The sequence below is a fragment of the Zootoca vivipara genome, chromosome 16, assembly GCF_963506605.1.
Source record: "Zootoca vivipara chromosome 16, rZooViv1.1, whole genome shotgun sequence".
NCBI classification, from domain to species: domain Eukaryota; kingdom Metazoa; phylum Chordata; class Lepidosauria; order Squamata; family Lacertidae; genus Zootoca; species Zootoca vivipara.
The window spans coordinates 33694113-33717133 of record NC_083291.1 but is presented as its reverse complement, the minus strand read 5'-3'; the positions used below and the strand labels follow the sequence as shown (position 1 = coordinate 33717133).

The following is a 23021-nucleotide window of genomic DNA, read 5'->3' as shown; positions in this document are numbered from 1 at the left end:
TTGCAGGCATAAACAAGTAACAATGATATAAAACTGCTTAAGGCTCAGTATTGAGAAACTTCCAGCTTATGAGAGGACCATCAAAGCTCAGACTGTAAATAAGCTGGCTGTGGTCATTTCATTCCAAGTCTCCTGGTCCTTATTTGCCAGCTGCTTCCCTGTCACAGTTTCACTGCAAACAGACCATAGATTTTTTTCAGCCATTTAGATAGTATCATAATCATCATTTTATTTGTATGCCACCTGTCCATAGTTAAAGCAATGCTTAAAGAGCCTTATAACATAAGAAGATTTGCATAATTACAAACATAAGTAGTCATAAACAATAAATAAAACACATTAAAACATACACAACCAAATTTATTTTAAATAAAATTTATTATAAAAGCAAAGATGCACAACCAAATTGAACTGTTTCCACATAAATCATAATACGGTCTAAAAATAGAGATACACAAAATTAATATCATATCTATAACAGCAGCAGCAAAACAGCACCTAAACAGTACCCCAACCCAATAGTTTGTTCAGCAGCCTTAGCTTTTGTAGCTGGAGTCGGTCAGCGCCCTGCTCTCCCAGGCCAAGTGGGACAAGCTAGCAGAGCATAGAGACAGCATTGCATGTACTCACTAATGTCTTCTGGCCCTTTGTCTATTCTAATCAAACATATGTGAATCACTACAAAAGCTGCAAGAATGTGCAAGTTTCCCTGTCCTTGTCCAACAAAGCATCCACTATGTCACAAAAGCTCTCAGTAAGCCATTTTTTTCCATAGAATTATAGTGTTGGAAGGTACCTTGAGGGTCCATCCCCTGCAATGCAGGAATCTCAATCAGATCCTACATGACAGGTGACCACCCAACTTCTTCTTTAAAAAGATGCATAAACCAGGGGTCATCAAGGTTTATCTTGCCTGGGCCAGATGAGTCCTGCGGAGATCTCTCCATGGGCCGGATTGCGTGTGCGCTATTTCCAGTGTCTGCGCATGCACAGACACGATTTCTGGCGCCACAGAAGGGAGTCCCCGTGCCACACTGCGCCGGTTTAGCGCGAGCGGGCGGCTCAGTTCGAGGGCCAGTCAAACGACCTCCGCGGGCCGCTTCCATCCCATGGGCCTTAGGTTGCTGACCCCTGGCATAAACAGTACCATCATTGGGGACCTTCATTTTTTGTACTGTGGAAATAGAAAACAGTAAGTTTAACACACATTTGTGTTTTTTCAGCCTTTGGATGAAACCAGCCAAATGAGTGACCTACCTGTGAAAGTGATCCATGTGGAAAGTGGGAAAATTCTTACTGGCATGGATGCACCGAAAGCAGGACAACTGGATACTTGGTTAGAAATGAATCCTGGGTAAGTTGCCAACAGATTTAATCCATTGTATTTTGCCATGAAATTAGCACCATGTAACTGCATCCTGTTTGTTCAAAAGTCATACTCATGGGGTCATCCACTACCTCTGAACTTTGTTAAGAAAAGCTAGCTTGTAATAAATATGCCTCTAAGTTTTGTCTTCAAAAGGGGATAATTGGTATAGCAACAGCTATTAGCCTCAGTTGCTTAAATCAGAGGTTTCCGACTTGTGTGCCTCAGCACCCTTGGGTGACAACGATTGGTCAGGGATGCCGTGGGAGGGCCCTCCTCCTCTCTCCCTCCCTCTTGACATCATTCTTGCATATCTGCAAATCAATCAATATTTGTCTCTTTCCTCACCCCAGTCCAGCCTGAATCGTGTTGCTCCTCCTGCTGCTCCCACATCAAAAACCGCACCTGAAAAGGGTGGGGCGGGGCGGGGCGGAATGTGGGGTGGGTGGTGGGGGTGGAACAGGGGAATCCCTACATACACACATCCTATAATGGAACCCCAGTGTACATGACTGCCATGGGGGAGCCGCAGAAAGAATGTGGTTGGTCAAGGGCACTGTGGACTCAAAAAGGTTGAAAACCACTAGCTTAAATCAAGCTTCCCTATAAAGAGACAGTAAATCTGACTACCAGTTTCCAGTTGTTCGCAGTGGGGGGCGGAAAGGATGCTGGGCTCAGGTAGCTCCTTGGTCTGATCCCACAGGTCTCTTCTTATGTACTTGGCGTACTTCATGAAACCTTCCTTTGGTTGGATGGCTCTTTGTTTGATTTTCCCACTCAGCAATATTGCCTTAGTTTGGAAATCCCAAGTCATAGCTTCCCTCACTGTGCGGGAAAACAGAAAATTTGATTTGTAGTGAACTTAGATTTTGCTTGTTTATCAGAGAAACATTTTTCCCTTCCAGCCTTGGGCATGTTAGGGATTATTTCTTGCTGTGTGTACAAGGGACTGGAGTGGGGGTAACTTTTTAGAAATGTCTCTTTTTCTCTGTTCAAGATTCCCCCACCCCCAGTGCTACTGACAGAATAGAGACCCCTATTTTCTAGACTTGAGATTCTTTCTTCCTGCAAACTCCCCCAGTGACTTCAGAAAAGAGGAGCAGCCCTAGTCAGATTGCTCTCCATGACCGATTAAGTAGAAAATTAAGAGTGTCCCATTTTCCTATGTAATTTTTTTCCTGTGTTATCCATATCAGCCATTTTAATATCTGTTTAAATAGATATGAAGTAGCACCAAGATCTGACAGTGAAGAAAGCGGATCAGAAGAGGAAGAAGAGGTACGAAGGAATGGCTCAGCTTTCACATAATTTTCTTGATCGCGTTCTGTGCAGATGTAGCAGATAAGCCAGAAGACTGCTGTGGAGGCATGGTCAATGCCCACAAATTGTATCTACGTACATAAATTCCATGTTCAATATTACGATAGACACAGACTCTGGTTCCTGAGATTTTGCCTGCGGTTGGTCAGTGTGTATAAGTATTTCAGCAGACTGTCCTCCTAATTAAGACAGCATTGAAAGCATTTTGATTTTACATCGGTATACGTATCAAAACTGATGCGGTTTCTGTTTCTGACAGGAGGAGGAAGAGGAACAACCACCGCCATCTCAGCCTGCTTTACCTGTGGTGGAGGAGAAGAAGAAAATTCCAGATCCAGATAGTGATGATGTATCTGAAGTGGATGCAAGGCACATTATTGAGTAAGGCTCACACCATCCCTCCATGTTTATGTTACCAACTACCTTTCAGATTTCCCTCTAAATATAAGTGAAAGTGTCAGATGAAGGTGTTGGTCTCTTCCTTCACTGGAGGTTTTTAAACAGAGGTAGGGATGTTATCTTGTCAGGGATGATTGAGCCAGATAACTGTTGGGGTCCCTTCCAACCCTGCAGTTCTGTGATTCTAATGTATAAGTTCACCCCACAAGTAAAAGAGGGAAGAGTCTATCAAAGTGTCTGAAATCAACACACACAAAGACTTTTTTTTTTGAAAAAGACTTTATTGTTTAAAATAATACAGAGTAGAACATATGCATGATATGAATACAACGATAGTTTCCTCCTCGTCGTATCTCATACAAAAGAAAAATAAATAAATACAGAAGAACTAAATACATAATTCAAAATACAAAATAAATTCTTCTTCGCAATGTGAACCGTATATTATCTTTATGTTAAATCCTATTTCTTCCTTCTTAGAAACTTCCCGTCCTTCCAATATTACACTTCCAAATTCTTTGTTTTCTACGGGTCTTCGTTATAACTTTCTTCCTTTCTTCTCAATTTTCCCTTAATCTCATTTTTATATTACAAACGTTAATCTATATCTGCCAATATGGAATTATTAGGATAATACATTTTTAAGTATTTTTTGTAGACCTTCCACTCTTTGGATACTTTTTGTGTTGATGATTCCCTTACTGAGTCAGTGAGTTTAGCCAGTTGTACATATTCTAGCATAAGTGTTTGCCACTCCAATATAGTGGGTAAGGTCTCACTCTTCCACTTTCTTGCCACTAATACCCTGGCCGCAGTCATTGCATACAGCAGTAAGGATTTTGTTTCTTTTGGAGTTTCTGGTGGTAGTATGTTTAATAAGAATAGTTCCGGCCTTTTTTTTATTGACTGTTTAAATAGTTTTTTGATTTCTTCGTATATATTATTCCAATATCTTTTAATTTCCTGGCAGGTCCACCACATGTGGTAATATGTTCCAATTTCTTTTTTACAACGCCAGCATTGGGGACTTGGTCCTCCATACATTTTAACACACACAAAGACTTTAATGCCAGGAGCAGAAAGATACAAGGCTGTAGTTAAACAGGCTTGAGCAGAGGTTACCCTTCGTCTGATATCTCTTGTTCTTGCCCTACCTTTCCTACAGCCCACTTTCAAAGGGGCAAGAGGAAGAGTTCTCCATCTACAGTCAAGGAGTAGAAGACTCTCTCTTGCTCCCTCCCTCCCTCCCTCCCTCTCTCTCTCTCTCTCTCTCTCTCTCCCCTACCCAAGAGGATAGGAGTTGGGGAAAGGACCTATTACTTTCCACCCCCCTATACATGTAGGTATCAGAGACACCATAGATCCAGGGTTAGCAGCTGGGTCTGGTTGTGTAAATTATTTTCAGCCTGCCTTTCTGGCTGACAGGAGGCCTCCAAGGTAACCAACAGAAAGTGAAAATTAGTGCACAGTAACATATGAGACAATTATTTTTAAATAGGGTCATGGCTTGTGAAAAATTAAGGGAATGTTTATTTATTTAATTTATTCACCATGCAATTTTTTCATCTCAAGCTGATTTACAGTAAAAGCAGGCAATGGGTTTCAGTAACAATAAGCTATGGATAAAAAAATAACTTATATAACTAATTGGCTAAAAAATATAGCGCAGCAGCAGCATCAGATCCCCCAGTCATTCACCTAAGAGAGAAACAGGTTATAGATCACTTGAATGATCCTGGAAGAGGGGATCTACTGCGCTGTGTAGAGTTAGATCTGCCGACACTCTTCCTTGTACAGTGGAACATTCATTTTCGAATGTAATCTGTTCTGGAAGTCCGTTAGACTTCTGAAACGTTCGAAAACTGAAGATCAAAGGGCTGCCGGCGAGTTCAATGGGGAAAATTGAGAAACGCACCTCAGAGGCTGTTAGACTTCTGAGGCATGTTTGAAAACGGAAGCATTCACTTCCAGGTTTTTGGCGTTCGGCAGCCAAAGTGTCCAAAAACCAAGGTTTGACTGTATCGCAACCCCTCCGTCTTTCCAGAGGCCACAACCCTCCTACAATACTAGGAACTTAAGGCAGGGCCTTCCCCCAAAGAGAATAAGAAACCCAGCCCCAACTCCTCCCACAGTGGGGAGGCTAAGTGGGATGATGCTGCAGTTCAGAGGAGGTGTTTTTTCATCTTAACCTCATGCCAGTTTCCAACTTAAAACACTTGTTTCCCACATCTAGGTTGATCCTACACAAAAAATACACAACAAACCAATAATCCTGCTCAAACAAACAATAGTCTTTGTCGTCCTGCGCTATAAAAGGTTAAGTTTTCTTTTAAATGTTCTAAGCTAGTAAGGGTTTTGTCAGTTAGGTATATGATCCAAGTTTTACCCCCCCCCTCTCTCTCTCTCATTTTTTTTCTCACTCTTAACCCATTTCCCCAACCTGTTTAATCTTTTCCCTTAGGAATGCAAAGCAAGATGTTGATGACGAGTATGGAGTGTCTCAAGCCCTGGCAAGGGGGTTACAGTCTTACTACGCTGTGGCTCATGCAGTCACTGAAAGGGTGGACAAGCAGTCCACTCTCATGGTAAATGGTGTCCTCAAGCAGTATCAGGTGAGAAACTGAAAGCAAGACCCTTTACTTCAGAGCTGTGTTAGCTTAGGCAGTTTTGCTGGGTGTAGGTGTGCTTAGAATTGCAAAAGAGGAAGCAAGTATTGACAGTATTTTCTCTCCATGTGTCCAGAAACGTGTGAGCATTTCTTTTTCTTTTCCCATAGATTAAAGGTTTAGAGTGGCTAGTATCCTTGTACAATAATAATCTAAATGGAATCCTGGCAGATGAAATGGGTCTGGGTAAGACAATCCAGACCATTGCTTTAATTACATACCTCATGGAGCACAAACGTATCAATGGACCGTTCCTCATTATAGTACCTCTGTCGTAAGTATTCCTACTGGATCCATCTGCCACTTAAGGATTGTCACACATTCAAATGCTTCTGTGTTCATGCAAAATATCTTATTGCAGTATATCATCATTGTAGTTCTAATGCAGCCATCTAGGCTGGTCTGCTTCGTGCAGAAATATGAACAAAATATGGTCACCAATTTCAGCAAACATGATAGAAACAGGGCGAGACTAGCAGAGTAAGTGTGGCAATAGTATAAATAACTTTCAGAATGGGGAGTGTTAAAAGATTAGACCTGTTAAGCATAGCAAGAAATCGCTGAGGGCGGGGGGCTGGTATAATGATTTAACTCAGACTTAGCAAAAAACTGGTTTGCACTAACCACAGCATGGCCACTTTTTGAGGCATGTTAACTAGGCCAGATTAATCCCATTCAGTTCTTTGATCCCATGTAACTACAGTGGTACCTCGCAAGACGAAAGCGTTTTGCGATCTTTTTGATGACTCGCAAGACGAATTTTTCTATAGCCGTGCTTCACAAGACTTTTTTTTTTGCTTTGCTTTGTTTTAGTTGGAAAACCACAAGATGAAATTTTCACAATACAAAACGACTCGCGGAACGAATTAATTTAGTCTTGCAAGGCACCACTGTATTAAGTTGATTGATTTGAATCAGGTGCTCGGAAGTCAAAAAGTGCTATGAAATGTGTAAATACCGTATTTGAAGTGCCACAGGGAACTAGTCTGCTTTGTATTATTCCTCCAAGGCTTTTGGTGTTCTATTCTTAAGAGGAACTAGATCCATAGTTTATAATATTATTATTTGCAGTATTTGCAAGAGAGACGGCAAAAGCATTACATGAGCTTTGCTCATAAAACAAATGGCTGCTTGAAAAACAAGTTTGCATGTCAAAATCTGTTTTAGGATCGGTGAAACTCTTATCTCCAGCTGACCAAATCACCCGCACATTTGTAATGCGCTTTTGTGATGTGCTATTTTGAAGGGGTTGTACGCAGTTCTTATTTTTTAAACATATTATGTGTGGTTCGTGTCTGTATAAAATGGAATCTTTGCTGTTTTTCTGTTCTAGAACTCTCTCAAACTGGGCATATGAATTTGATAAGTGGGCTCCTTCTGTGGTTAAAGTCTCATACAAGGCAAGTATTGTGGTTCAGATTTTCATTTCAAATTGGTCAAGATGGAATGATGAGCCAGTTATGATTCCAAGGAAAGAACCGAGCATCCTCTGACTGAAAGCAAATTGTTGCATTTTCCTGTTCATTCAGCAACAACTGTGGCATAATATTGGGGGTGGGGTCACCTTCCTGTTTCTTAAACCAGTGTTTCCCAACCTTGTGCCTCCAGCTGTTTTCGGACTAGCTGTTTTTGGTCTTGCTAGCTAGGGATGATGGGAGTTGTAGTCCAAAAACAGCTGGAGGCACAAGGTTGGGAAACACTGTCTTAAACTACTCTTTCCCATCAGTGTAGCAGGACTGCTACAGAAAAGCTTCTTATAAAGTTAAAGAGAGTTCAAGAGAGAAAATGCTTATTTTTTCGCATTATTTTCCAAAGTGCAGCATATTTCTTTCTGACCCAAAGTTTTCAGCCCTCCCCCAAAGCCTCTTGCTTTTCAACTTCTTTCCTGCAAATAACACACAGCTTCCCCCCACAATCCCTCAGACCTGTGTGTGAAAAGGAAATTTCTGTTTCCTTAAGTGGTATATCTTCATCAGGCCTTCCCCATTAACCTTTCTTTCTCAGTCATCTCCCTGTACCTTCTGCCTTTTTCTTCAGTGCGCCTTTTAAATTTACCTTTCGTGTTCCTGCTTATTTGTGCAGTGTCTGCTTTTCTTATAATTCCTTCCAGCCTATCGGCTCTATATTCCTTGTATCTATAAGTTTCCCTCAGCCAGCCCCACAAAGCCCCTGTCTTTTGTTTGCCTTCCTTTGCTAAATCTTGACTGCAGACAACTTTTTTGGAATGCTCATGCTCTAGCTCAGACAGACAGAGTCAGCGGTTTCACAGCCACAAGTGCAACACTAATGTCAATTATTTCTCCAAAATCTGTGCTTAGTTTTTCTTAATTCTTTTTTGTTAGGGCTCTCCAGCTGCAAGACGGGCATTTGTACCTCAGCTTCGAAGTGGGAAGTTTAATGTTTTGCTCACTACATATGAATATATCATCAAAGATAAGCACATTCTTGCCAAGGTGAGGCTTTCCTGTTTGAAAGCAGGATTTGCTGGCGTGTTGATTTTCCTTTAGTTCTAGAAATAAATCATTGTGGTATCCTAAAGGTATAGACAATATTAGACAGCTTTTCTTGCAAAACCAACATTAAGTAATAGACATTATTAGTATTAGAATAACAGATAAATGAAGCATTTACAACACACACACACACACACCCCACATAGCATTTTCTTGAATACTGAAAAATTGAGAACCCTTGCCTATTTTGTCCTTTAAAACCAGGGACAGGGAACTTATGGCTCTCCAGATGTTCCTTCCGTGACCACCATCAATGCTGGCTGGGGCTCATGGGAACTGGAGTCAACATCTGGCAAGCCACAGGTTTCCCCATCCCTGAATTAAACTGTGGTGTCTCCTCTCCCAGACACTTGATCTTCAAGATGGATCATGTCAGTTGTGTCTACTGAAGCAATTCAAAGTGGCAGGCCCCTCTCCTCTCTGATTAAGAGCAGATACCTGTCTCACCCATAATGAAAGGGAGAAAGAAAGAGTGTAGTGTACGTGTGAATATCGTGTTTCTCCAAAAAAATAAGCCATACCCCGAAAATAAGCCATAGTGATAGGCAGTTTAACCTTGTAGGTTTAACCTTGTAGGTTAAACTGTACCATACTCAATTAAAAAAAAATAAGACATCCCCTGAAAATAAGCCACCGTGGTTTTTTTTAAGGAAAAATAAATATAAGACGGTGTCTTATTTTTGGAGAAACACGGTATGTTGGGTTTTTTTAAAAAAAGAAGAATAATTCACCTAATGCAAATGGCACTTGTTGCATATAGTACTGTGGTTGAATATGATATGCAATCTCTTGCTTCTCAGTTCTCATTTGGGTGGGATACTTTTGCTGCAGTAACACCTGTACAATATTATTTGCTCATTGGTTGTGGTTTGTCTTGGTTGCATGAATAACACTGCATGTGCTCTGTTGTGTTATGTCCTCATTAAATTTTCAATAAAAAGCAATATTGAAAGAACAAAACCAAATAACGGCTTTTGTCAGCCCACGTGTCAGCTGCCTGGTCTGGCTCATTAACTTCAACTGGAATCATCGGACCCTTTCCCGTAAAGCAACAGCAGTGTCCTGGAAGATGTTGCCAAGATGCGGTATTAATAAGTGCCAATTCACAACTTTCTCAGCATTATTACATTTGAGTAATTGCTCACAAGAACGATAGCACTAGTTTAGCCTATGCGGGATGCTTCAGAAGTCTCATTTCTCTGGAGCATTTGAGGATGGTGAGAATTTCCCCGTCTTCAGTATTTCTATTATATTGATTCTACCTGTTATATTGCTTCTACAAATTAGTGGCGTAGTGAATATTCCCCTGCATTTTTCTTAGGTGCAAATTAAAACTGAACTAGTTTAACAGATACGTAGCTACATCCAAACAATCACCTTGCTGTGGGGTGAGCTGTACTGTATTGAAAGCCTAATAATCATACATGAGAAATAAACTCTGAAGTAAATAAACTCTGATGTCCTGCATCATCAGATTCGTTGGAAGTACATGATTGTTGACGAAGGTCACCGAATGAAGAACCACCATTGCAAGCTAACCCAAGTCCTGAATACACACTACGTAGCTCCACGTCGTCTGCTTCTCACAGGGACTCCACTACAGAATAAGCTGCCTGAACTATGGGCTCTGCTCAACTTTCTCCTTCCAACTATCTTCAAGAGCTGTAGCACATTTGAACAGTGGTTTAATGCTCCTTTTGCCATGACTGGAGAAAAGGTAAGTGCAGGAAGAAGCATCTACATGCCAGCATTTTTCACCCAGGGTTTTTCACTCCAGGCTCTGGAGTCATTCCCTGTTGGTCCCATGAAATTTTGCAATCTTTCACCTTCACTTTCCCCTCCTTGCACTGTCCAGTCACCCATAAATACTACCAGTTTTTATTTAATTTTTCTTAGGGGGAGGGGGTTGGATTTATTTAGGGTGTCACAGTGTGATACGGATGTCATACAATTTTTTAAAGGGCTGAAAAATACTGTTTTTAACCAATTTGATTTATTAAGAGCCTTGTGATTCTGTGTGACTCCAAATAGTTTTATTGCAATGATTAGGTCAGTTGGCACAGCATTTCTAATGCTTTGTACATTCTTTTAGTGAGCTCAAGAGTTAGGCCACATTTACTTTTAGAATTGGCTGTTAACTCTCTTAGTATACATGCATGCAGCATACTGTTCTGATCAGATGCAGTGGTGAATTTCCTTTCAAGGCCTCTCTCTTCCATTGTGTATTCTTCAATATAGTAAGTACTGATGGGACTGCAATTGACCCATAGTAGAAGGCACTGCTAAAGAAAAACACCTTTCTGGTGTTTGCTTTTAATATTTTGCATTTCAAGAGACACTGCTCACTCTGAGGTCGTTTTAAAATACTATGCCAATTTTGTCTACTTGTGCATTTAGCACTTCAAATAATTTGGGGCAGAAGATGAATAAAGATAGAAGATCCACATTTTCCCTGTGATTACATTTGGTTTGACTTCTGGGTGAACAGTTTCCTCATTCCAAGCCCTTTTAAAGAGAACTGTTGCATTTCTCCCTCGCTCCTGCCCTCCTCTTCCTGTTTCCTCTAATTTGCCACATTGTAATCTTGATGCTCACAGCATTTTAAGTCAAGGTTACAGGTTGGTAAATTAGAGCATCCATAACCATGGTGACTGGGGCCAAATTAAGTAGACTTGCCTCTCGGAAGCCAGGTTGCTGTCAATCAGCAAAAGGGCTGTAGGATTTGAAACAGAGAAATGGATGGCAGGAGGAATGTACTAAAGCTTCACCCTTCCATTCCCTGTTGCTTTTCCCTTAAGAGACAGCACTCATATCTGTTGCAGCAAAAAGGCTGTCTGGAACCCCCGCTGGGAAAGGGGGTTGTAGGGGAAGCATCAGGTGCAGGAGGGGTTAAGCACTGTGCCCTCCTTGGCCATTTTACAGCTCTTTGGTAGTCTGGTTTTGCTGTCAAAGATCTTCTTCAACCCTGCTGGATTTATCTATCTATTGATATGTAATTACTATGGTGATTGTGATCATTTTGGGGGATTAGAGATGAATCAGTGAACTGAATTTTTTTTTTTTTGTTTGTGGTTTTATTGTTAACATTATAGTTAATAATGATAGTATGGGCTTTTTGACCATACTTTTTTCTAGTGAGGTTGGGAAAATATATTTAAATAACACTTGTTTCCTTGAATCTGCGTGCAACTAAAAACAGGTGGATTTAAATGAAGAAGAAACTATTCTAATTATCCGTCGTTTGCACAAAGTGTTGCGGCCCTTCCTGCTAAGAAGGTTAAAGAAGGAGGTAGAAGCACAGCTGCCTGAAAAGGTAACACTTAAAAAGCAGGCGATATTCCAGCTCTTAGTAGAAGCTTTCGTATCATGTTGTCCATATGCAAGTTCTTCTACGTGGCAGCATTCCTAGTTCACTTGTTTTGAAGGGGCTGCTGGAGAGTCTGTTTAATCAAGGAAAGTCTGTAGAGAGGCTTGGGACATGGGAGGCGTGATGGTTTAGTTGTAGAGTATCAGTTCAGTACCAAACTAAAATGGTTCTGAGGTAGCTGAGATGGGAAAGACCTAGAGCTGGAAACTTGGAGAGCCACCAGCAGAATGTACAGTACAAGACTAGACAAACAAATGGCTTGTCTCAGATTAAGCTTGGTATGTATCAATGGGCCACTCATGTAATCTCAAAGAAGGCTGAGGTACTGCTACTAAAGACATCTTTCAGGCGTAAGATGCTCCTCTGTGTGCTTTTGACTTCTTGCGGCTTTTTGCTGACTATTGTCTAGAATTTAGGGTTTATGATGCTTCATCCCCAACACAGAGCCTGGAATCAGTTGTAATATTTAACTTCGTGGGAATATTTCTGTCTTGTATTCCGTTTCTAGCTCTTGTGGTTGCAGAGAAAAATCTGAGCACTGCACAGTTTGTGGGAGGAAAGGAAGCCCTGCTTTTGGTGCAGCTGTCTTCATTCTGTAGGGCTTGAAAAGAAAGATGGCAAAAAATGAGTGTGGAACTAACAGTTCTGGCAGTATTTCGTCCGTCCCTCACTCTCAGTGCACACACCGACCCCAGTTCATTATTATTCCAATTTATTAAATTTGTATACCACCATCCAAAGATCACAGGGCAGTTCACAACATCAAAATACAAAATGAAAACAAACTGCATAATAAAACAAAACCAATAACCCCCTTCCCACAAGCACACTTTAAAGGCCATAGAATTTACTTGGTTGGCCTATTCTGTGATCTGCATCCTAGATCAGGGGTGTAGAACTCAGAGTTGACCTAACTGTCTTCATCTCAGCATCACAGTAGCTCAGGCATAGGCAACCTTGGCTCTCCAGATGTTTTAGAACTACAACTCCCATGGTCCCTAGCTAACAGGACCAGTGGTCAGGGATAATGGGAGTTGTAGTTCCAAAACATCTGGAGAGCCAAGATTGCCTATGCCTGCTGTAGCTTATCACCATTGTCAGTGTTGTCACAGATCCCTATATTGTGTGTAGGGTAGATGAGATCCTTTCATGCAGATGAGATCCTCACATCTGCATGCAATGCCAAATTTTGCCCTCCGGGAGAGCTCTTTTCTAACAGATCTGCTAGCTACATGAATATCAGCTTCCAGTGCAATCAGAGGAGTCATCAGTCAGGAAGTTGGGGGCCCTTTCATAACTTCTATAATTCTTGCTAAACAACTAAGAGAGATTCACCACCACCACGGTTTTTCCAGCTCAGAGGTCTTCATATTTCCATGTTGGTATTGTATAGGGCTTGGCTCTTTCTCACCTTTCTGCAACACAAGCCCTCCTTATAAAACAGACATGGCTGTGGAGAACTTAGATTTCGTTTGTTTGGTCTCATAGAATCTTTGGACATACTCAGTGGGTATGACCACAGAGATTACAAAACCACCACAGTTCCACTACCTGAAAACTGAGTTTGCAAACTGTGGTGGATACAGATGCATGCAAACAGTTGCATGCCTTAACACCACCTGTTAAGAAATTAATCTGACTATAAACACTATTCTGAAGGGGAAATGGTGGTACTCAAATATGCCCCAGCTCTGTTTGGTTGTCTGCTGTGTCCTAGGATTTGCCCAGCAGCTCTCTTCTGTGAAAGAGTGCTCCAGAAATACATTAATATTAATATATTTTTAAAATTCTCTTTTTATATATACTAGGGGTTGTACCCCTACTTACATTGCTCGCCAACTCCCTCCCTTTACACCCAGCCAAAACCCACCCTCCCTTTATACCTAACCCTCCTACATCAATCCTTTACTCTTTAACCCCTCAAAAATTCCCCTCCTCTCTTTATACCCCCAAACTCTCCTGGCTCATGAAGTCCCACTTCGCTTTACAATGTGCCTCCCAAAATCCTTCCTCTTGCAGCTCACCCCCCAAAACAACTTTCCCTCACAGCTTGCCAAAACCACCACTCCCCTCCCTCCTTTACATGTCACCAAACCCCCATTCCTTTCACCCTTGTCCCTCACTGCTGCTACTATGTGAAGCTGTGGGGGGAAGGAGAGAGAGAAAAAAATGCATTTTGAAATGCAAGCTTCCTTCTCTCTTTTTACATGGCAGGAGAGAAGAAAGCTTCTTATTTCCCTTCGTTTCCCAGTCTAATGCTGCTGACCAATTAGAGAGAAGAAAGTGCATTTTAAAATGGGGCAGGAATGAAGGGGAAAACCTTTCTCCACTTTGTTCCCCTCCCACCCCCACCAGTAGCAATGAGGAGCTCAGGATACAAGCCGGACCTGCTCCAAACCTTTCCACCCCACCCCCTGCCTCAAGTGTCCCCCATCCTAAATTTGTGCACCTGGTTATTCTTGTCTAAGTGCAGAACCTTTCATTTGTCCCTGTTAAAAAGCATTTTGTTGGGTTGACTGGCGCAGGCTCTCCAACGTTTCAGACAGAGCAACTTTTCCAGCCCTACCTAAAGGATTGATTGAACTTAGAACCTTCTCCCCAACCGCCCCCCAAATACTGCTACTCAAAGATTTCTACAAGTCTGAAGACTGTGAAAGCAATGAAATCTCCCAAACTCAGGAAGTGCAGGTTATTTGGATCCATGCTTTGTGAGTCTCAGTTAACATATCTGCTACAAGACAGCGACCTTAGCAGAACACTGCTAGTAGCAAGATATTTGGTTACAGTTCTCTCATACAAAAGGAAAAATGGTTTACTTCATGATTACTGAAAATCTGTTCTATTACCCGATTTATAGCGGAAACTTGTCGAAACAAACGTACTGTTCCATCTATTTTATCCAAGGAATTATTGCAAATTATATCTGTTTATATGTATTGAATTTTTAAGTCCTTTTTAAACTTTATTTACTCTTGCTTTATTTTATCCTGTCTTGCCCAGTGTATTTGTACATTGTGTTGCATAAGATTATATTGTGGGCCTTTGGCCGTAATAAAGATTTCATTCATTCATTCCATGCTTTGTGAATGCAGTTTCATGAATTAATATCTCCTCTCTCTGTTCACAACAGGTGGAATATGTGATTAAGTGTGATATGTCTGCATTACAAAGGGTACTTTATAGACACATGCAAGCCAAGGGAGTGCTGCTTACAGATGGATCAGAGAAGGACAAAAAGGTTTGGACTTCAGCCTTTTTCTCTAATGTGCAGTAAGGACGGGCATCTTATCGCCAGGTCTGGTCAATGAGTGTTTTTATTCTTTTCATGCAAGGGTTGTTGTTATGATAATGTTTTTTCAGAGGGGAAAGCAGCCATTTTACTAAAGAATTCGGGTTTGCGCTCTTGAGGGCCTTCAGATTCATGATGAAGAAACATCAGCTCTCTTTACACAAGCCATTGAACGAACAATAATAGTATCTGACCATAACATTGCTTGGAAACATAATTTTAAAATTTATTACTACTTCCAAAATTTGTAGCAATATCAGAGTGAGAAGCGGTCCTGCAGTGGTGCTCATTTTTTAAAACATGATGTTACAACATAGGTGCTTGAGTAATTTTTGTGAAGAGGTGCACCTTCATGAAATTATATACAGTAATTAGCTTATCTGGTTGCACACTGCTCAAGCAAAAAAGCCAAAACAAAACACACACTTTGTGAAATATGGCAAAAGAAGGTCTCTGCCATGGTTCCTGTACTGTCCAACATTTGTTCCATGGTTTAATCCCTAGATAGAAAATGATAGATTTATTAGGAAGCACAGTGATGAAATATGCCATAAATAGTTTAACACACACACACCCCCAAATAGTAGATTTTGCACACATTGGTATCAATAATTGTAGTTCACTTAGGAAGAAATGTCTTATTTTTCCAGGGCAAAGGTGGTACAAAAACGCTCATGAACACTATTATGCAGCTGAGGAAGATTTGCAACCATCCCTACATGTTTCAGCACATAGAGGTAAAGAAGTGTTTTTGATGTTGACATTTTCAGCCTGCTCAATGAAGGCAACTAGCAATGACGGGCCAAACGTATTGCTGGAATACTTGTTCTTTAGCAGGAATGAGGAACTGCAGCCCCCCATGGTGTTGAACTACAACTCCCATCAGACCCAGCCAAAGTGGCCAATGGTTTGGGATGTTAGTTGTAGTCAAACATCATCTAGAAGACCACAGGTTCCCCTTCCTGTCCTGCAAAGTAGTTTGGGCATGGGATGTCTCGTAAATGTGAGATTGACCCACCATTTCTATTCGGTTCTGTCCCGCTCCCCAACTTATTGTACCTTCTGGAACCTCCTCAATGCTGGGCCTTTGCTGTGCAGCTGCATGGAGAATCTGACATGCAGTTGCATGCAACTTGCTGCTGTGACTTCCTGTGAGAATATTAAATATAGTTTGGGTAAGAATGTAGCTCCTTCTCACTCATGCACCCACCACCCCGGTTTACCCCACAATTTGAGGATCCAAAAGTTAACTGTTTAGGCTCTTCTTAAGCTCTTATTCATGGTAGAGAGAGCTATCAAAAGCTGGCTGTGATGGCTACATTGCCTCCACAGTTGGTGGCAATAATGCTTCTGAATACCAGCTGCTGGAAACCACGGTGGGGGGGGGCAGAGTGTTTCTGTGCTTGGATCCTGCTTGCGGGGTTCCCACAGGCATCTGGTTGGCCACTATGAGAACAGGATGCTGGAATGGATGGACCATTGGCCTGGTCCAGTAGGCTCTTAATGTGGTTGTATAGAGTGCAATACTTTGACAGCATCAGCCTTTACCAACCTGGTGCCCTTCACGTGCTTGGGGCTGTTAACTCCCATTGACTGCAGTCAGCAAAGCCCATCCTAGGCCTAGTTCAAAGGATATGGAGGGCACCCGGTTGGCAAAGCCTGGGCCTAATGATGGAATCTTGGAATCTATATGGAAAGCTTACAGATGTGAAATCCAGTAATGTTTGTCTCTCTTGTTCTTCTGTACATATTTTTGCCTCGTTGAAAAAGATTTCAAACCCAACTGAAGCACCAATTTATTTGTAGGGTGCTTAGATTTTAAAATTGTCATAATAATGATTATGATAGCTGACAAGTTAATTATTGTTTACCATTGTCTCTTTGCATGTTACTAAAGCATGTGGACCATTATCTCTTGGAGGAAACCATCTCTGCAACATTGTTTGGCCTGTTCTGTTCATGCTTAGACTGGCTTTCTTATGTTTTGTTGTAGGAATCCTTTTCTGAGCACTTAGGCTTCACTGGAGGCATTGTGCAAGGGTAAGTTGGCCACCACAAAGAATTTTAGGAAGTGCATGTTTTTCTCAAGTATGAACCTGACACATTTTCTTGGGTAATCTCTGAAACCAAATGCTGAAGAGGAGGAGGAGGAGGAGGAGACTTTCGTGCCCTGCTTGTGAGCTTCCAGAGACATTTGATAGGCTGCTTCTGAGTAATTGTAGAATCACTCACTGCTTTCTCTTCAGTAAAAGGATTTTGGTTAAGCTCTCAGAACCCCCAAACCCTCTATTGTTCATTGAGGGGTTCTGGTGAGTCCTTTATTTCTCCAGGAGAAAGACCAGGCCTCTTCTCATCATTGGGCACCAACACTTGCCAAGTGTTATGTTATCCTACCCGTATTTAGCTTACAGAAGCCCTCACAATTCTGTTCCTAGCGTTCACATCACTCCTTTTCACTGTTAAGTAAATTTCCCACTTGTCTTGTAGTTCCATCTTCCGTGTTGGTTTGTGGTTCTGGTATGTTCCAGCATCCTTCTGTCTTTAGCTTTCAAGGTTGGTTGCTCTCAATCATGTATAAAGTATGTATTACCCACCTGAGAGCACCTGGGGACCCCACAGCTAGAAGACTAGTTATGATTAACATTTTCCCATGAAAGACACTAATGTCAGCCTTTCGCTACAACCTGAAGCTGTATAGAAGTTTTAGTTATGTTCTAGTGCCCTCTTAGTGAAAGGGGTAGTGCCGTGTTGTTTTTTGTTGTGATTATTGGCACAGTTTTAATAGATTTGTATTTGTATATAGTTTTAATTCTATCAATGTTTAATTGTTTTTTTCATTATTGTCCCCTCCCCCCATGTTTTTAGCGTTTCTTATTTTTATCTAAATAAAAAATAAAAAAAAATTCCTTCCAGCAGCACCTTAAAGACCAACTAAGTTTGTCATAGGTATGAGCTTTCGTGTGCATGCACACTTCTTCAGATACACTGAAACAGAAGAAGACCAAACTTAGTTGGTCTCTAAGGTGCTACTGGAAGGAATTTTTTTTGTTTGTTTGTTTCAACTACGTCAGACCAACACGGCTACCTACCTGTAATTATTTTTAGCTGTAAGCCTCTTTGAGTCCCTTAGGGGAAAAGACAGAGTGTAAATAAATAAATAAATGATTGATTGAGCCACACTGTCAGTTCACACAGTTAAAAAGGAGATCCAGTAGGGCCAGGATTTGTGTAAAATTGCTGTGCTTCCTGAAGAATTCCCAGTATCCACTGAACATACAAGACTTCCACCACAAACACACAAGCATTGCTTGGCAGATAAATTGATGTGAAAGCAGGTTCCTGAAGGCAGAATGTTAAAAGCCGCTATACCAGAAGAAAACAGTTTCTTTGTTTCTCCTCCTCGTGTTCTGAACCAGGCTTGATCTGTACCGTGCTTCAGGGAAGTTTGAGCTCCTAGATCGGATCCTTCCCAAGTTACGAGCTACCAACCACAAGGTGCTGCTTTTTTGTCAGATGACCTCCCTCATGACCATAATGGAAGATTATTTTGCTTACCGTGGCTTCAAATACCTCAGGCTAGATGGTGAGTTTTGCATTAGGGCCTGTAATGTTGTAGGTAGGAAGACCTGATTTTGGCACGCGATTAATAAAGTACCTTTCTTCATGTAGTCTCTGTATGTCTTTAGTCAGGCTGTGTGTGTGGAGCATTGTAAGAAAGTGAAACACACTAACTTCAGTGCATAGGAAAGTTCTCTTGGCACGTGCAATTTTGGGGTGTGATCCTGTATGGCCCATGGTGTAGCGTGTGGAGCCATCGCGTAGGAATTTGAGCCCTTCCCTCCCCCACTGGGCCCACTTCATGTTAAGCCTACAGTGTTCTAGCTGCACCATTTCCAATTCTTCCTCTCTGCTACAAACATTCACAAGTTGATTTCTCTTTCAAATTTCAGAATGGCAACCAGACATTGTCAAGTGGGCTGATTCCTTTACTTAAGTTACAGTGACCTGCCATGGTTCTCCCTCCCCTCCACCCTACAGGCCGTACTCTTTCCCAATGACACCCCCTTGCAGGTGGTTCTCTTGAAATGATGGCTCCTTTTTTTATTAATGATCCCAAAATACCATTCGTTTAAACATTTGGGCAGATATGTTCCTCTATCACAAGAGGATTTGAGCACATTCCTTCTGAATTTCTTCGTCTTTGGTTATGCCAGCCTCTTATTATTTCAGTTTTCATCTTTCCTCTTTTTTTCCTGTCAACTGGTTCCTTAATTAGTGGCAGTGACCCTGTTCACACATTTTTTTCCATTTTAAGGATGGTTTGTGAGGTAAGATCAAGAGCAGGTCTTGAACTCATTCCCCCTCAACACGTGATGCTTCACTTTGCCTTTATGGTGTGGGAATGAGGCCTTTATGGTGTGGGAAAGAGGCCTTTATGGTGTGTTCCCAAGTGAATGCCATAAAGTTTGAAGCATTTACAATCTGACAGGGGACAGTCCAATAGCATCATGTGCTGCACATGTGACACACACACCCCAACACTGGTCAAAAATGGGGGTCTGCTTGTATTGCGCTAGTAACAGAGAAGGCTAAGCATAGCCAGAGTTGGTGGCCTACACTGGACAAAACAGAAGCCTGTTTATGTCATCAGCATACGCCCTGCATGGTTGATACTTCAGCAACCACAAAGGCCTGGCAGATCGCGTACCCTACCTCCCATGTCACCAGCAATGCTGACCTAGGAACTTGCTACATGGTCCACCTGCACTGTGTGATTGTAGGTCAGTAAACATTGCTAGTTGAGTCTGGGGGTCCCAACCATGTAGAAACAGCTGCCACAACTCTTTTATAAATTGGCCTTAACATAGCCTGCCTCAGCGGTTTCCTTGGTGAATGATAGTGGACAAAAGCAGGATGGTGCCTTTTTACTGCAGGTACTGGTGTGCAGCTGAGTGTTCATTTCTATCTTATTCCCCTCTTATCCCCAGTTTGGAGTACAGAAGTAGGAAGAGGCAGGATTGGGAGAAAGCACCAGTACCAACTTCCCTGTCCTCTCTTTTTCCCTTCCCCCTCTCCACCCCACCCCAAGACAGTATCTGCTTATCCAAACCACCTGATTGTTCTCTGATTGTAAGTTGTCTTTTGTAATACCATTAGGGACTTAAATAGTTAAATTGATATGCAAGCTCTCCAGACATTTTGGAATGTGGGTGTATATCTCAACTTGGTTGGTTCCCAGTATAAAAAATCATTTCCCTCTGTGGACCAGTGCTTTGCTTACCCAGATTTCTGGGGTTCTTAAAGATGACAGGCTTTCTACTCAAACCAAAAAATTGTAGCTGTGGGGGGAAAACTACTCTTGTCTCTCTACTTTTAAAGGAACCACTAAAGCGGAAGACCGTGGCATGCTGCTGAAAACGTTCAATGAGCCGGGCTCTGAATATTTTATTTTTTTGCTGAGTACCCGAGCTGGAGGCCTGGGGCTAAACCTACAGTCTGCTGACACTGTGATCATTTTTGACAGTGATTGGAATCCCCACCAGGTAATAATGAAATGCATTTGTGGGCTTCAGAAATGAAGTTTTTTTGAAACTGAATACTAGTATGGGAGTGGGGTGGGGTGAGGTTGGTAATGATAAATTGTTCTCACGTAGGTGCAGCTTAATCCAGTGGAGTATTGTGGGTTGAATCTCTCTAAAGTGCTGTGCATAAAAACGCATGAAGGTGACAGCTGAATTTTAACTACTCTCTGAAGAGTGAGAGCTTCCTTCTTCCCTCCCGTTCTTAGGACCTGCAGGCCCAGGACCGAGCGCATCGCATCGGGCAGCAGAACGAAGTCCGTGTGCTGCGCCTCTGCACCGTGAACAGCGTGGAAGAGAAGATTCTCGCTGCAGCCAAGTACAAGCTGAATGTAGATCAAAAGGTTATCCAGGCTGGCATGTTTGACCAGAAATCTTCCAGCCATGAAAGGAGAGCTTTTCTCCAGGCTATCTTGGAGCATGAGGAGCAGGATGAGGTAAGGGAGCGGTGGGGTGGTTCTCTTGCTTTCTCCTCCTCCAGCGTGTGAGTGGTGAATGCATTGCCTAGCTTTGTGCTTTGTATGACGCTGACGCAAGGGACTGTGGGCTGGAAGGAAATGGCATGAAGAATTGTCATGCTAGAAAGTGAATTTGAGAGTGAAAGGGGCTGGCTTGACAGCCCTGGAGACTGAAGTCCTCTATCTATCCACAGACCAGATACAGCACGGGCAGCGGCAGTGGCAGCGCAAGCTTTCCCCACACTGCCTCATCCCTGTGCCTCAACTCCGACTTGGAGGAACCACCTTTAAAGGTGAGAGGGGTCATTCAGTCGCCGCGCCTGTCCAGTCCTTCGCCTCACTGTGTTTTAAGACTGTCAGCAAAGTTGCCAGCTCGGGTGGCGAACTTCCCTGTCCGCTGAGACCACCCAGCTCGTTTTTACATGAGTAGCCAAATCAAATGTGAAATTGTCAAAACACATTCAATGTACAGCTCTTGAGCAGTGAGTTGCCGGGTGGTGCGTCTCCATATGAGTTGAACGGGGCTCTTTTGAAATCTTTCAGGAGGAAGACGAAGTTCCTGATGATGAGACAGTTAACCAGATGATTGCCCGGCATGAGGAGGAGTTTGACCTTTTTATGGTGAGAGTGACTGCCTTGCTTCTTGCATTTCAAACAGGTCAGCCTTATCTTCCTGAATTTAGTCTAGTATTAAGGTATACTGGAGGGGTGTTAAGTAGTGTTAAGTAAAAGCAGGAGTCTGGGTCTAGAAATCAGGGTCCTTCCAATAAAGAGAAGTTTTTTGGAGTGGGGGGGGGAGAGAAAACACAAGGTTTCTGCAAATTCTGCCCTTGCAAACCCTTTGAGTTCATTCAATTAACCGATTACACTTCCTTTTAAAAATCCCAGTGGCAGTGAAAGCAGTACAAGCATCATGGGTTCTTTTACAAAAAAAACATAAACTTGAGGAAGAACTTGTGTTCTGGTTGACTGGGGTGGCTATTTGTCTGAGTCTCACATTATGGCAGCAGTAGTGGAAAGGATGAATAGATAGCAGGGAGTGCCATCCTATTCTTTGTGAATAAGCTGTTACCCAGTTCTAACGCTCAGGACAGGTGACATACTGCAGCTGTTGAGTTGGATCCTGTGTCCTTGGGATGCTGCTGTCCTTCTGTTTCCTCCAATAACCATGAGCCCCTCACTTTAGGGCCCTGAGAAAAAGGCAGAAGGGGATGAGGAGGAGAATTCTCCTACCCTTCAGCCTGTGAACACCTATGTTTACGCTAGCTACAGGTTGCTAGAAGAGGGGAGAAGGTGACAGGTGAAGTTCTGGATTTTCAACAGGAAGGAGGGAAGTGGCAGCTGAAGCTGGCTTCTTTCAAAGAAAATGATTGCATTGTTTGCTTCTGCTCTGATAAGGTTTCTAGGGACAAGAGTTCTAACAGGTAGAACTCAATTCATGCTTTTCCATAGAAACATACACATTTCAGATATAAACCCCTCTTGGAGCATACTTGAAATGGCTTCCTCACCTTTCAGCAGGCTATCGCACATCCATGCTGACCTCCAAAGCCTGTTAAATTGAAAATAAGCCCAATTATAAAATTTATGAGATTTATGCCAAGCATATTGCAGCCCAACCTTCATCCACTAGGCAAAGGGTGGCTAACCTGTGGCCCTCCAGGTATGGTCATGCTCCAGCTCCCCATCAGCCCAATAAGCTTGGGAGTCCTACAACATTTGGACATTGTCTCATGGACAGGGCATTCCTGGGTTTTATTTTAATGAGAGAGGCAATATATAAATATTTTAAATAAACTAACGTTAGGCTCTGTCTCCTTTTGATGGCTAGTCTCACCCTTCTCTGGGGACATGATGCCTGCTGGTGTTTCCCCACTATCTCTCAGAATACTATGATTGTGGCATGAATTAATGTATTTTTAATCCTTTGTTTTCTGTATAACCCCTAGTCTGCCCAGTATGTTGCTAACACAGGCTTAGTTTCCTGTTGATGACCTTCTTCTGTTTGATGACTCTCTGAGAGCAGCTGCCCTGGGTCCAAGTAGAATATGGCCTTAGAATATA

The 23021-nt window shown here is 42.2% G+C and overlaps 1 protein-coding gene across 13 annotated transcripts in view; it reads left to right on the top strand.

Moving 5' to 3' along the window:
- Nucleotides 1-23021, top strand: part of SMARCA4 (SWI/SNF related, matrix associated, actin dependent regulator of chromatin, subfamily a, member 4) — a 63481-nt gene that overhangs the window by 28053 nt on the left and 12407 nt on the right. For 7 of the 13 annotated variants that reach the window (XM_035140594.2, XM_035140593.2, XM_035140592.2 and 4 more), the window contains exons 13-28: nucleotides 1224-1354; nucleotides 2587-2644; nucleotides 2946-3067; nucleotides 5547-5697; nucleotides 5862-6025; nucleotides 7085-7151; nucleotides 8094-8204; nucleotides 9739-9981; nucleotides 11464-11577; nucleotides 14762-14869; nucleotides 15571-15657; nucleotides 16914-16960; nucleotides 18337-18503; nucleotides 20300-20463; nucleotides 20709-20936; nucleotides 21501-21578. In XM_035140594.2, coding sequence (XP_034996485.1) covers nucleotides 1224-1354; nucleotides 2587-2644; nucleotides 2946-3067; nucleotides 5547-5697; nucleotides 5862-6025; nucleotides 7085-7151; nucleotides 8094-8204; nucleotides 9739-9981; nucleotides 11464-11577; nucleotides 14762-14869; nucleotides 15571-15657; nucleotides 16914-16960; nucleotides 18337-18503; nucleotides 20300-20463; nucleotides 20709-20936; nucleotides 21501-21578 — 2040 coding nt within the window. Of the gene's footprint in view, nucleotides 1-1223; nucleotides 1355-2586; nucleotides 2645-2945; nucleotides 3068-5546; nucleotides 5698-5861; nucleotides 6026-7084; nucleotides 7152-8093; nucleotides 8205-9738; nucleotides 9982-11463; nucleotides 11578-14761; nucleotides 14870-15570; nucleotides 15658-16913; nucleotides 16961-18336; nucleotides 18504-20299; nucleotides 20464-20708; nucleotides 20937-21151; nucleotides 21251-21500; nucleotides 21579-23021 lie in introns of all 13 variants that reach the window. The other 6 variants (XR_009556877.1, XM_035140590.2, XM_035140587.2 and 3 more) reach the window with 1 other exon arrangement.